This window comes from Rasamsonia byssochlamydoides (assembly GCF_041956645.1).
Source record: "Rasamsonia byssochlamydoides strain NRRL 3658 unplaced genomic scaffold VTN77scaffold_7, whole genome shotgun sequence".
Taxonomy (NCBI): domain Eukaryota; kingdom Fungi; phylum Ascomycota; class Eurotiomycetes; order Eurotiales; family Trichocomaceae; genus Rasamsonia; species Rasamsonia byssochlamydoides.
The window spans coordinates 182,710-195,561 of record NW_027192390.1 but is presented as its reverse complement, the minus strand read 5'-3'; the positions used below and the strand labels follow the sequence as shown (position 1 = coordinate 195,561).

Here is a 12,852-nt window from a genome sequence, read left to right as displayed (position 1 = left end):
TGAGCAATAATAGTTATTACATGAGATAAGAGATAGAAGCAAGCGCATGCTATTATTATCTATCAGATAATCGTCTCGGGTAAATAATAACTGACTGACGGAGCGACCAATGAAGAAATAATCGTACATGTAGTACAAATCGCACACAATCTGCCTTTCTCGCTGCCGAAGGGGAATGAAATACAGGCATAGCATGGCACAGAAAGTCGGTGACGGTCTGGCAAGGATAAGAGAAATAGGCCATGACTGCAATCGAAATAGCAGGTCGCCTACTTCATGTTGATTAGATAGCTAGTCACTTCAAGTTTAGTAGGTAGTTAGATTAAATAAAATAATCAGGCAAGACTTCTGACTTATTATTGTGCAGGATGTAGACAATGAATGTTATTGATTGATTGCGATGATCCATTGACTCATCCATTATCCATTATCCAGCAGGGGTATTATATTAGCATTAGGGTATTAGGGTAGGTAGCCATATTAGGTTGATTTCCGATTCTCATTATGTAGTTAGCACAATATCATTCTCCGAAACAATACAGTCTGTATCAATAAAAGGGAGCAAAAAAAAGAAAAGGGAAGAGTGACGATGTACCTATCTCCAATGCCGCTGCTGACTTGCTAATCATCAGCTGCAAGCTACATGTAGGTAGCAAGCACACTCCAGTGTAACAAACATCTGCTTCTGTCCCACTAATACTCACTGGGAAGTGAACTTGACAGGATTGACCTAATAACAGCAGATCTCTTCATATGCACATGCAGATATGATTATCGTGCTACATACAATGCTATATGTAATGCAACAAAGTGGATGACATCTGCAGAAGGGATCAGGCTGCAGCATTAATCACTGTCCTTAACTAAGGAGCAAGCAGCAAGCAGCGATGAAGCAGGCAGTGCAAATTTAGGTTGTTGACGAGTATGCCACTTGTTCACGTAATCAAGTCAACTAATCATTACATGCTGAGGTAGATACTGACAGACTAGGGGATTATTTTCGAGATCAGCCTAATGCCAGTCAGCTGTCCGGAATTAAAAAAGACTACTTCTATCAATCAAGGAAGACTACACCCGGAGCAGGACCAAGATACTGGTAAAGCTCCGTCTGCTTATGGAGTCTAATCCGTGCCTTTTGCATCGCACACGGACTCGCCAACTACCCCTCCCAAAGCTCTAGTCTCCAATAAGTAATACGGAGAACACTTCGGATGTTGGAATGAGCGAGCTGAGAAACGGGTGTAGGTGTAAACGAATTAGGTCCTCCGTATGGGCCGTAGATGGCTGACGGCCTGACAGGCTGCACTACCACCAGATGTACAGCGATGAATAGGGTAATGTCAAAGCGCGGCCTGTCAACTCGCAGCAGTGTCACCCGTTGATGGAAGAATCGGCATTATTCCGTCCGGTAAGTAGCATCGAGCCAAAGAGACGTCAAGCTGCGGCTGACTTCAGCCACAGATCCCATGCGCGACGCGACAATGGGTTAGTTTAGTGGAAAGAGGAGAGAAACGCGTTCGATGAGGTTGGGATTTCGGTTAAAAGACGTCCCTAATGACCCCCTACACGGCAGAGACAGCCACTGAAGACGCAAGATTGGATCGCACATTTACCTGGTGGATGGATGCTAGGACAGGGACTGAATGAGGAGGGACAACAGGAGGATGTAACCTGTTTGTCTGAACTGAAACCACTTGCGTAAACCAGCCATGATGAGACCTATGTATTCCGCATCTCGAGCGAAAATGATGGTGGTAATTTTGGCAAACATCCACCTTAGTCGCTCTCATTATTATATCTTTCCTAGGCCGTCAGCAGGTCAAGCACGGAGTAATTGCAACCTGTTCAATTGGTGGATATCCGCGGAGGCATCCCTATTGTTGTTGTTACTGATCGTCGCCAGCATCCACAGCAAATGTTCCCCAATGGCGGCCGGCCAGGCGGGGCTTCCCTCGTTAGTCAACGGAAACCGCAGCGATCATCAGTTCTGTGAGGCAGCACAATTTGTTTGTAGGACGAGTCGTGTTTCATGTTATCCACTTGCAGGACCTCAACTGCAGATTTCAACTGCTTGGTCGATCCGTCCTGCCGGTTCCAGAACAGTAACGGGGCGAGGAATTGAGTTTATGAGGCGAAGCCGTCTCCGTACGAGTACTCCGTACTCCATGCGAGTGCCCGGTCCATCGTCCTCCGGACTCCGTATTCTGTCCGTATGCAAACGACACGACGCCTTGCTGCCAGGCACGGCGCTCGATCACAGTCCCCAGTCCCGGCACGGTCGGGTCGAGATGTGTCTCTGGCGGGATCCGGCGGATGTGCCAAGCCAACAAGAGAGAGCAATACAAAGTCGACTAGCAGGCCCAAAAACGAGGAAGAAGCACTGGTAGTGAGAAGAGTAACAACGATAATCGCTCGTTGATCAGGTCGGCGTGAGTCAGAAGGATCGCTCGAGAAGAGCATACCAACCGCCTTCGACTGCAGTGATGTACTCCGTATTCCGGATGTACTCCGTAGTCCGTACTGTACACACGGCAAGGATCGCGATCGACTCGTCGTGACTACTGACCGAGTCGAGCTTCCATTCTTGTTTCCTGGGCAGGAGGTTCGAGCACAGCATTACTGTAGATGGCTCTCTGCAGCACTCAACCCAGCTACCGAGGAATTAACCGAATTAACCTCGTCCGGCTAGCCGGGTCCAGGGATTTGGAGTCGATAACGGGAGAACTCGACAGTCGCAATTGATGAGAGGTGAGCTGGTGCGTGGAAATCCGGAGCATGAGTCTAGACAAGGCCAGCCCTGCCCGAACCCGCGGTTGCTTGATGGAGATCCCTATTATTAAAGCCCCGAGCCCTTTTTAGCCCTTTTTAGCCCTTTTAGCCCGCCCGAGCCCACCAGCCCCCGGTCTAGACTCCTTACTCGCCTAGAAAAAGAAGACGCGAAAAGGAAAGGGAGGAAGCCAGGCGACCAACGGCTTCTCCTGTTGGACAACGGAGTAGTAATGGACAGCCCCGTCCGGCCTCGATCGCGCTCTGATTCTAATCTGGATCTGCTCAGCCCAAGCGGCCTGGCCTGCGGGCCTAGACGCTGTGTCCGCCCGCCGTCAATCTGAGCTTGTTGTCTCGACTCTCGACACCTTGCGATTTCTTTTCTTCTTCTTACACAGCACATCGGTAGCGACCTCCCCATGTCCTGGCCTCTTTCCTCACTCTCATACACCCTCTTTCCGCAATCCGCAGACCGCAGTTTCTCTAGGAGTCCTCCCATCTGGAGATCGCCACCTCCGCTCATATCGCGATAGAAGATCCAGAACTGTCTTGTTCGCTGGCCTCTGGATTACCGTGCGAAACGGTTACTTCCATGATCCGCTCGAATTCGGTGCAATCGGTCCGCCCGCGGTAGATCATTTCGTTTTTCGTCAAGCGGCCTTCTGAGCAGCATTTCGCAAAGCCTCCGAATCGATTCGGTCTTCCTGTCCATTGTCCCACACAACCGCAACAACAGACAGCAGGTCCATTGGCGAGGAACAAGAACAAAAAGGAAAAGTCAATCTCGCTGGATGAGTCTTCCGGACTGCTATAAAGGGCACTGGTCTGCCACCACAGAGGGGAATGTGAATATGCAATCGCCATCATCGTCGGTAGTGGGGTTTGGACCGAACGTGTGTTCAGAGAGTCGTCTTGTGTGTTCAGAGCGTCCTGCGTGCCGAGGGATCATGGATCTTGCAGAGCAGCGTGAATCAAGCAGGTCAATGCCATACTCGTCGGCCTTCACATCCTGGTCCAGGTCTGCGACTTTGCCCATCTCACCTTCTCCATCCTCCCCACGACGCCGTGCATCTCAAGGGTCCTTACGACCGGTCTGGTCGCCGGTGTCCCGATTCTTATCCAAAGAGAACACGTCCCTTCAGTTTCCATCATTCGAGAGCCTGGGAATCTCGTCTCCGATCAGAGCCCATCCACGCCGTTTTTCTGCAGATTATTCTCGCCAGAGGTCGGCTCGCCAGCCCCCGGTCTTCGAGACAGTAGAAGAACACCCGCGTGGTGACTATGCCGCCTCCCTTCCCCTGACTCCGCCAGCAGATGACGACGAGCCTGTGAGCTGGAATCCACAGTCGGATATCCCCATTTTCGACGCTCACATCAATAATCGCGAACCAAAACCGCAAGCACACATGGACGAGGGTCGAACTCGACAGACCAGTTCTCCGTCAGAGACCAGGGACGATGCCTATAGTCCCACCAACCCGAAACCCAGCGGGCATCGACCGGACGAAGATGAACGAATGTCAGACGACATGCATGCCCCTCGGCAGTCAGGCTCCTGGCTGGCGAACAGCATTGACGCGACAAGTAAGTTGTTTTCTTCTCTTCATCCTCGACCTCAATTTCCCCAACCCTCGTTATGTGGCCGTCCTGACAGTAGATTACCCAGTTTCGTCGCTGCTCATCTCCAATCCCCGCGGTGAAGCGGTCCGGATCGTATCTCAGACCCTACCATATCCCCGCGCTGCAGACAAGAATGTGAGACTGCCAACGCAGAATGCTGTCTTTGGGTCCATTGTCCAGACGATCCAAGGCCGCCTGCAGCCAGGACAGTCTCCCTACATCAACGTCACCCATGCGGTCCCCGAACAGTTCAGCCTTTCCAATCTGCCCACCTCACCACCGAGCACCCCACCCCATCTGGTGCCGCAACACGACTACTTCAACGCCACCGTCTTCTGTAGTGCAACACCGGTACCGGCGTACCACGATTTCCGAGGCGCCATCCCGTCTGTCCCGTTTCCTTATCCTATTGTGCCGCCATACAGCATTCACATATCCGTCCTGGAACGCTATCTGCCTCCGTCGTCGAGTCAAGAATACCGAGATTTGTTCTCTCACAACCGACCGTCGGTGCTGATCGACCGTCTCATCGAGCTCTCGCCAAACGGAGGCAGTCTGTTACTGATCTACCCAACAAGGCGGGGCGCGATGACGTTCAAAACCCAGTATCTCGGACCAATCCTCGATCCTCTTCTCCGTCAGCTGGTAGTAGTTTACGGGCTCTCGGCCGATGTGGGGCGAAACCTCGGCAAGTTGGCCGCTGTGGACGCCATGGACGATTTCGAGACCATGAGGGCGAATCTTGTCCAGCTGTGCGAGAGGATTAGCAACACGTCCTCTCGATTCACGGTGGTGGAAGCCGGGAGAGGCGCTGTCCTTCTCGACCGCAACCTGTGGACGGAATGGTTCATTCAACAGGAGCGGTCCCGAATGAAAGATGTCCTGAGCCTGTACTGGCAAAACGGACGCCATCTTCCACTGAACAGCCCTGTACCCTCTGGCAACCGCGTCCTGGCCGATAAGGAGGTAACTTCAGCCATGCTCCTGGGCGAAATCTTGGATGGCATCAAGAAACGGCCGTATGGGGACGACATCGGGCTGCGAGAAGGAGTGGAACTGGGCGTCTTTGTGATTCGGCGGTCCCAGTAGGATTGTATAGTTTGGCTGGGCATTAAGTTATGGCGCATGGAAACCTCTTTGTTTTTTTGGGTCTTCTTTCTCTTTTCTCCCTGTTCTTTGGGCTGAAAAGAATAACATGATAGGGAATTGGGACGGCGTCCAGGGGTATCAGGATCTTAGGTTCGGTCTCTGGTCTCGGTTGATATAGATATGCTATCTATATTCTGTAGCATCGGATGTTAATACCCATGATGTTGACATACAAGGCATACAATCAACTTTTCTCCTCATGGTGCCTTCATACACTCCCTCCATACAGAGTAGATTAGAATGGGTTTGGGATGAGAAAGGACCCACTTTGTATATCTTCATCCACAACCCTGCATGGTACAGCTCTTCCAGTCTTTTTCTGCCGAGTTAGTGAAAGACTCTCTATAGGAAAGGAAAAGAAAAAAACAAATAGAAAGAAAAAAATGACGAGGAGGAGAAGGATGGGGAATAGTTGATAGTCAGCAAGTCACGGAGGGGCCAAGAGCTGATGCACTTGTCATATGAATGCGTTCTATTGGCCCCAACCTCCACCGCCTACAATATTGACGGCATTATGCTCAGGCGGTGAGCTGCCTGTGGCCACTCACGTCTGCCAGGCGCAATTTATCGCCGCGATGATGCATCAGCCCCGTCGGTCAAACGTATCGCCGAGACTATTCCGTCTTGGGCACACGATCTCCGCCGTTCTGTGGGCGAATGACCGCCAACACCCGCTCCCTCATTCTTCCTACGTCGGATCTGGTTGTCTGTGATCACACCTGCCCTTCGTTCAATTTCTTCTCAGATGAGCTCTATGTACTTCCTAGCATCTGCATTTATGTCCTTCGTCATATAGCTCGTTCCTTGCACTCTACAAGGCATTTTCGGGTATTTTGACAGAGTTCTCCGAGCACGCCTCTGAAAGGCGACGAATACTCCTGTACATTCTTCCCCTTTTGCATTTGACATCATGGCATACTCCCCTGCTCCAGTCTCTCCTACTGCCGCTGGCGGAGTTGGAGTTTCCGGCGGTGGACTCCATTCTCGCGCCCGATCGATGAGTCCTCCTCCCGGCGCAGGCAATGTTCCTCTCTCGAAACGGGACAAGCGGCGCAATGCACTGCAGGAGCGCCTGCAGGACCTGACGGCTTCCTTCAGCCAGAATCGTGACACTCAGTTCCGTCAGCAACTCCACGCCCTCCAGTGCGATATGACCCTCATCAACAATGCGGACCCCTATGCGCCTGGCCCATTGCCCGATTCCGCGGAGGACATTGCGCGCTTGATTGAAAATACGGTCGGTGGAGGGAAGTTTGGAAAGGAGATGGCCAGCCTTTCGGGCATGTGGTATTCCCGATTTGTTCAGGAGATTAACCAGATCAAGGAGGATCGAGATGCCGAAATAGTCGCGCTTGTGGTGCGTTCCATCCTGGCTGCGAATTGACGAGAGGGACCCGTACTGACGTTTGCCCTTCCTCTAGAACCGACACCGGGAAAACCTAGAGCGCTACAAACACGAATACGCCTGGCGACAACATTTTGCCGCAGAGGAGTTCAAGCAACTCGCCAGCACTCTCCGAGAACGTCTAGTCCAGGCCATCTCCGGGAAGAAGTCCCGCTTGATGCGGGAAAAGGAGCAGCTCGATATTGCGGATACCAACGCCCTTCTGCTACACCCCAACCAATTCACCATTACAAATCCAGCGAGCCCTGGTGGCATTCACGGCAATCGCAAGACTCGACACACTAGACATCGCGTAGGCCTGGATGACCTGGGCAATGGCATTGGGCAGGATGCAGGCAACAAGAGAAAGAGAAAAGCACCGTTGGATGATGACATTGGCTCTCCTGGTCGAGATGGCATCTCGACGCCTGCGGAGCGCGCCAGGGCGTCTCTGGAAAAGCAGCAACATTCACAAACCTATAGCATCCATTCGCTCTTCACCGATAAAGAGCTGGCGGCGCACGCTAACTATGCTCACATTGCGACTGCGCATTTCTTCTCTACCTCCAAACGCCACGATGCAGCGCAAGGTTCCGCAACGAATGGCAATACTACGGACGCTGAAGAAGGTTCGGGAGAGGGTGGCACTGCAGCCGACGACAATAGTACTCCGGCCGCTGCTGATATGGCGCGGACTACGAGCCAGAATTTCCATGCGACGCGGTCGACGCGCAATCATGGCAACACGGGTCTCAATATCCTGGCCGAACTCTCCGATAAGCCGGCGACCCGTCCCAATCTACCATATCACATCCTTGCCAATCATAATGCGCGCTCCAATGCCAATGCTCCTGCGTTGACATCTCTGATGAACGAGGAGATCGATGATGACTGCCTCCGAATGGAACGGTTGCAGTCCAAGCCACCGAGCTGGATTGACAGGGGCCTTATCGAGGCGCTCGTGGAGCCGATCCCGGACGAGATCAACGGCGTACCCACAAACCCGGATCGGTTCAGCATGCTCCACCCCGACTTTCCCGTCGACATGGGGATCAAATACTATCCAACCACGGGGACGGGGAAGAATGGCGGGTATGAGATGTTTCCGTCGAGCAGTGAGCGGTCTGGCGCCAAACGCCAGAAAGCGTAGTTGCTCTTTTATGAACTCCTACGAGGTTGTCTCGTAGGGCACGGCTTTGTTTTAGTACACAACTGGCAGTGGCCTTGACTGCATGTACACAGATGGATGCCAAAGGAATGGCATGGGACCTGGTAAGGGTTGGTCGGGTTCTCAGCGTTGGCGTTGTTGGCTCGTTGGTTTTGGCTTGAATTCAAGGGTGTGTTTCTTTTTCTTTTAATTTTTTTCTTTCCTTTTTTTTTTCCCCTTTTTTGTATGTTGATGGTTCTACCTGTGACTTTCTTTACCAACACATGCAGATATCGTATATTCTCCAAAATAGGACTGAGTCAGTTCATCTTAGACGTGCTCTCCGTGTCTATTTCTTTTTCTTCTCTTCTCTCGATCGCAATGGCTTTCGAACTGAGAACTGAAATACTGTAGATTAATAGTGCATAATCATCAGCAAAAAAAAACCTCCATATACAGCACCCTATGTACCCAGGTGACTGTTGATGATCTCCGATGGAAATGGCGTGCTCGCCATCCAATCACATGATTACATCCCATCACGGAACGAATACCGAACTAATACTAAGGCGGTGGGATGATGTCATATTAATAATCTCGTCTCTCTCTCTCTTCGAGAACTGTACGGAATACTACTGTACACAGTATGGAAGATTCCTTCCTGGTGGAAGGCGATTCGATAAGAATTCACAATTATTAATTAACTACAGGAGGTATTAGGTGCTTAATGAAATTTGGTCGTGAAGTTAGTGGTATGTTGAGGATGTATGTATACGATGCCGGTCAACACCGTGTTACTGTGCCCACTTCCGGCACAGCCCGGGTTGGTCAACGCAATCCATTTCTTCTGACAATTACTGGAATTTAGAAACACGAGGAGTACTCCATACGGAGAACGTCCGCACGCACTGGCATACTTCTAGTACTGCTTCGTGGTTGGCCAGAGTGGAAACTCCGGGTCGATTACAAATAACTCGGAGCGTTTTTGACGGCGGTAAGTTTACCCATGCAATATGAGTTTGTAAGCAGGCGGAGTAGGTGGGAGGGAACCTGCATATATATACAACATATATGGCTCCTGTTCTACGAAATCTCGTCTGTACAGGTTTGCGTGTTGTAGGATTCACATTAATTAAAAAAAAGTTTTCTAAGTCATTGATCTTTTTCATTGCTACGGTGGTTGACCTTTGATATTGCTGATTACGAGTGTCTCTCCCCCGCATTTTATTCAATACCAGGGTTAGGAACAAGGAACCAACCTGCATCGGCTTTTCGACCAGGATCAGCTAGCGGACGGTATACCACCATGTCAACGACGACAACAACTACTTCAACCACCCTGTCCGGCGTTGCTGACTCCAACTACATCCCCCGCGGTCCCGTCGAGGCGGAACTGACCTTCTACGTCCCTCCGGCGGACGGGTCGGTGCCCTTCAACTACGTCGAGACGCCGCCTGAGGGCCAGCCGCAGCGCAACTACGGTGAAGTGCTCCACAAGATCCAGATCGATGATATCCGGGGCCACGAAGACGAATACACGCTCGACAAGGACGCCTTCCAGGTGCTGAAGGGCATCCCCTCCGCGACCACCTACGAGACGTTCAACTCCGACGAGGAAATACAAAGAGTCTACTACTCCGAGGTCGAACGCCTGCTCCTGGACCACGTCCCTGGCGCCAACCGCGTCGTCATCTTCGACCACACGATCCGCCGCGAGAACCCCAATGCCCACCGCCAGCCCGTGCATCGGGCGCACAGCGACCAGACGGATCGGTCTGCGGAGTGGCGCGTGAGACTGCACGTCCCAGACGCCGAAGAGGCTGAAAAGCTGCTCAAGGGCCGCTACCGCATCATCAACGTCTGGCGCCCACTCAACGGGGCAGTGCAGTCGTCGCCGCTAGCCTTTGCGTCCGCCGCGTCCGTCAAGGACAGTGATCTCGTGCCCGTCGAGCATCGGTACCCGCACCGGACGGGCGAGACGATGGGCGTCATATATAACCCGGATCTGCAGTGGAAGTACTGGTCGGGCATCGACAATGACGAGCGCCTGCTCCTGAAGTGCTCCGATACCCAGCCGGGGGTGGGCAAGAGGACACCTCATTCGGCATTTGTGGATCCTCGCACGCCGGCAGGGGCGAAGCCGCGGGAGAGCATTGAGGTGAGAGCGTTGGTGTTTGGATAGATCTTTTCTTTCTTTCTTCCTCTTTACTCCTGAGAAATGTCCATGTAAATACGCAGGATGCCTCCCTTTTTGAGATTTATGATTCATGATGTCATTGATACATAGCGCTGTTTGCACTTGCATATTGCCGAACAGAGTTGAAAAAGTGAACATAACGCGAACTTGAACGGAAACTGGTGGCCAAAATACTAGTCAATTGGTCATCTCTTTTTTTGTTGCAATTGGCGGAACCTTCAGCCGTATTATCGTGGAAGTAAAAATGCTAATTCTGACGTACTTCCCTTCACAACCACAACCTCTCTCATCAAAGCAATCCTGTTCTTGGCTGCTCTGCTTCTCTCTGATCTGTTCATCGTAATGTCGACGTCCGTTGCTGTCCGATGCTGTCCGATACACCCTCTTGTTGGTTCCCAGCGTTCTTACCTACCTAGAAGTTCCCAAGAGTAAACAAATCCTCCCCCGGTCTTCTCCCCGCTCTTCCCCCATGTTGCCTCTGCGCGTATTGAGGACGATATCCAGACCGACCTTCAGCAGTCCCAGCTTCGGGCTTTCTCGTCTTTCTGCTCCAGCTCGCTCCTTCTCTGCTGCAGCCGTAAAGATGGTGACTACCGTCAGTCAAGAGATCAAGAAGAACCACCGCGAACTGGAGGGGTACTACAACGCGATCATCAAGTCGGACGATCCCGACGAGCGCATGCGCTTCCAGAACCAGTTCACCTGGGAGCTGGCGCGGCATACGGTCTCGGAGGAGTTGATCGTGTATCCGGCGTTTGAGAAGTATCTCAAGGATGGCGTTGCGATGGCGGAGAAGGATCGGTCGCAGCATCAAGTCGTCAGTTCACAACCCGTGATTCTTTTGTTTCATGTAGTTTCGTTCAAGATCATCAGACTGACGATGATGTGTACTTGACGACCTCCAGATCAAAGAAAAACTCAAGACCTTCCAAGACCTCAGAGAATCCGACCCCTCCTTCGAGCCCACCCTGACATCCCTCATGGACGACTTCTCCGAACACATCAAGCAGGAAGAAGAGGTCGACCTGGTGAAGCTAGAGGACATGCTGGCGAAGAGCGAGAGCCAGGCGCTAGCCCGACAGTTCGACCGCACCAAGATGTTTGTCCCCTCACGCTCGCATCCGAGTGCGCCAACGAAACCGCCCTTTGAGACGGCGTTTGGCCTCATGACGGCGCCGATCGATCGGCTGAGTGATATGTTTCGGAAGTTCCCCGGTGAGTATATTACGTCGAGTCCGTCGCCGCAGGCGAATTTGGGGGATTAGATAGAGTCAACCTCGCCTAGACTAGGTTATGAATGGATTGACGGGTAAGGGAGGATAGAAGGATTTATCTTGCCCGCCTGTCTGTTAAGGAACCTCGACTTCAGCAAAGCTTGACTGTCAAAGAAAGGTCAATCTCTGCAAGTATGTACTGTACCGTACCGCATAAAGAGTTCTTAGTCCTGTCATGATGATATTGCAATGCACATGTCGTATCTGGAATCAGCTCTTGTTCCATTCAATTGGCTTTTTTTTTTTACTCAGCATCAAGTTATCAATCTTCCTGCCATCTCTGTCTGCAAACACATAGCATCAGCATCAGCATCAAACATCATGGCTGATGCAGCAAACACCAAACCAGAGTCACCAGCAGAGAGTGACCAGTCTGACAATGTGCCAAGTGCGCCAAAACGAAATCCGACCCTGGCATCACGCTGAAAAGCTGCGCAAAATGCCAGACAACATACTACTGCTCGCGCGAGTGCCAAAAGGCAGACCGGAAGCACAAGAAAGTCTGCGCAAGGAACGCTGCTGCTGCTACTGCAGGCAGCAACTTCTTCTTCTTCCTCCTCGACGAAAGGCCTATCCGTCGGCGTCGACAAGCCCTCCCATCGCCTCGATGCCAGAACCTGGCTCCACGACCGGCCCGAAGAAGACGTCTACAAACTCCTCGTCGACACCTACCGCCTCCGGATGGAGGACAACTACAAGTTCGAGGGTGAGGCCGACGCGGATAGTATCTACGGCGGTTTCTGCGCCTTGCTGCCAGGAGGCCCGGGTTGCTCCCGCCATGGTTGTCGCCGGAGAAGGCGGCGGAATGCGTGGCTTTCGGGATGAATCAGAAGGACGGCGGATGGAGCGACCTGTCCCGTGCGATTGAGAAGAGCAACGTGATTGAGCACTATGGGAATCCTACTATGCCGATGCAGCTGAGGATGTTCGGCGAGCAGGTGTATGGCCGTGGCCCGGGCGAACATGACGGGACTCAGATGCGGAAGACTCTGATGATGGTTGAGAATGGAGATATGGTTGCCGGTCAATTCTCTGCCTTTGCTCGCTAACTCTGTTGATCTTACAATATGGGAGGACACAGTACTATGGCTATGGCAGCATGAGAATTACGGAGCGAATAATCCATACAATTGATAAACGGAGATTCAGGATGATTGTTTGGCAGAAAGAGACGTGACGTACCAGAACAGAACTAACACATGACTGATGACTGGTCTTGACTTAGGGTATCTATCTATCTGTCTATGAAACAGTCAAAAAGGAATAAAGGAAAAAAAAAGGGTGTTGGCTGGAGTGGTGTCATGGCACCTCTTTT

At 51.8% G+C, this 12,852-nt stretch overlaps 6 protein-coding genes across 6 annotated transcripts; all 6 read left to right on the top strand.

Annotated features, from left to right (window-relative positions):
- Positions 1 to 1,709: 1,709 nt before the first annotated feature.
- On the top strand, positions 1,710 to 2,387 carry VTN77DRAFT_8193 (uncharacterized protein; the record flags this gene model as incomplete). The annotated part of the gene is made up of 1 exon (XM_069424664.1): positions 1,710 to 2,387. One exon carries the CDS (start codon positions 1,710 to 1,712, stop codon positions 2,385 to 2,387), a length of 678 nt encoding a protein of 225 aa, XP_069280955.1.
- Positions 2,388 to 3,713: 1,326 nt separating this feature from the next.
- VTN77DRAFT_8192 (uncharacterized protein) lies at positions 3,714 to 5,475 on the top strand (the record flags this gene model as incomplete). The annotated part of the gene is made up of 2 exons (XM_069424663.1): positions 3,714 to 4,350; positions 4,433 to 5,475. The coding sequence occupies 2 exons, from the start codon at positions 3,714 to 3,716 to the stop codon at positions 5,473 to 5,475; spliced, it is 1,680 nt and encodes a 559-aa protein (XP_069280954.1).
- A 970-nt stretch (positions 5,476 to 6,445) lies between these two features.
- VTN77DRAFT_8191 (uncharacterized protein) lies at positions 6,446 to 8,069 on the top strand (the record flags this gene model as incomplete). The annotated part of the gene is made up of 2 exons (XM_069424662.1): positions 6,446 to 6,892; positions 6,957 to 8,069. The coding sequence occupies 2 exons, from the start codon at positions 6,446 to 6,448 to the stop codon at positions 8,067 to 8,069; spliced, it is 1,560 nt and encodes a 519-aa protein (XP_069280953.1).
- A 1,303-nt stretch (positions 8,070 to 9,372) lies between these two features.
- Positions 9,373 to 10,248, top strand: VTN77DRAFT_8190 (uncharacterized protein; the record flags this gene model as incomplete). Its single annotated transcript, XM_069424661.1, has 1 exon — positions 9,373 to 10,248. One exon carries the CDS (start codon positions 9,373 to 9,375, stop codon positions 10,246 to 10,248), a length of 876 nt encoding a protein of 291 aa, XP_069280952.1.
- A 484-nt stretch (positions 10,249 to 10,732) lies between these two features.
- On the top strand, positions 10,733 to 11,528 carry VTN77DRAFT_8189 (uncharacterized protein; the record flags this gene model as incomplete). Its single annotated transcript, XM_069424659.1, has 2 exons — positions 10,733 to 11,080; positions 11,169 to 11,528. 2 exons carry the CDS (start codon positions 10,733 to 10,735, stop codon positions 11,526 to 11,528), a joined length of 708 nt encoding a protein of 235 aa, XP_069280951.1.
- A 330-nt stretch (positions 11,529 to 11,858) lies between these two features.
- On the top strand, positions 11,859 to 12,586 carry VTN77DRAFT_8188 (uncharacterized protein; the record flags this gene model as incomplete). The annotated part of the gene is made up of 3 exons (XM_069424658.1): positions 11,859 to 11,925; positions 12,076 to 12,235; positions 12,295 to 12,586. 3 exons carry the CDS (start codon positions 11,859 to 11,861, stop codon positions 12,584 to 12,586), a joined length of 519 nt encoding a protein of 172 aa, XP_069280950.1.
- Positions 12,587 to 12,852: the final 266 nt, after the last annotated feature.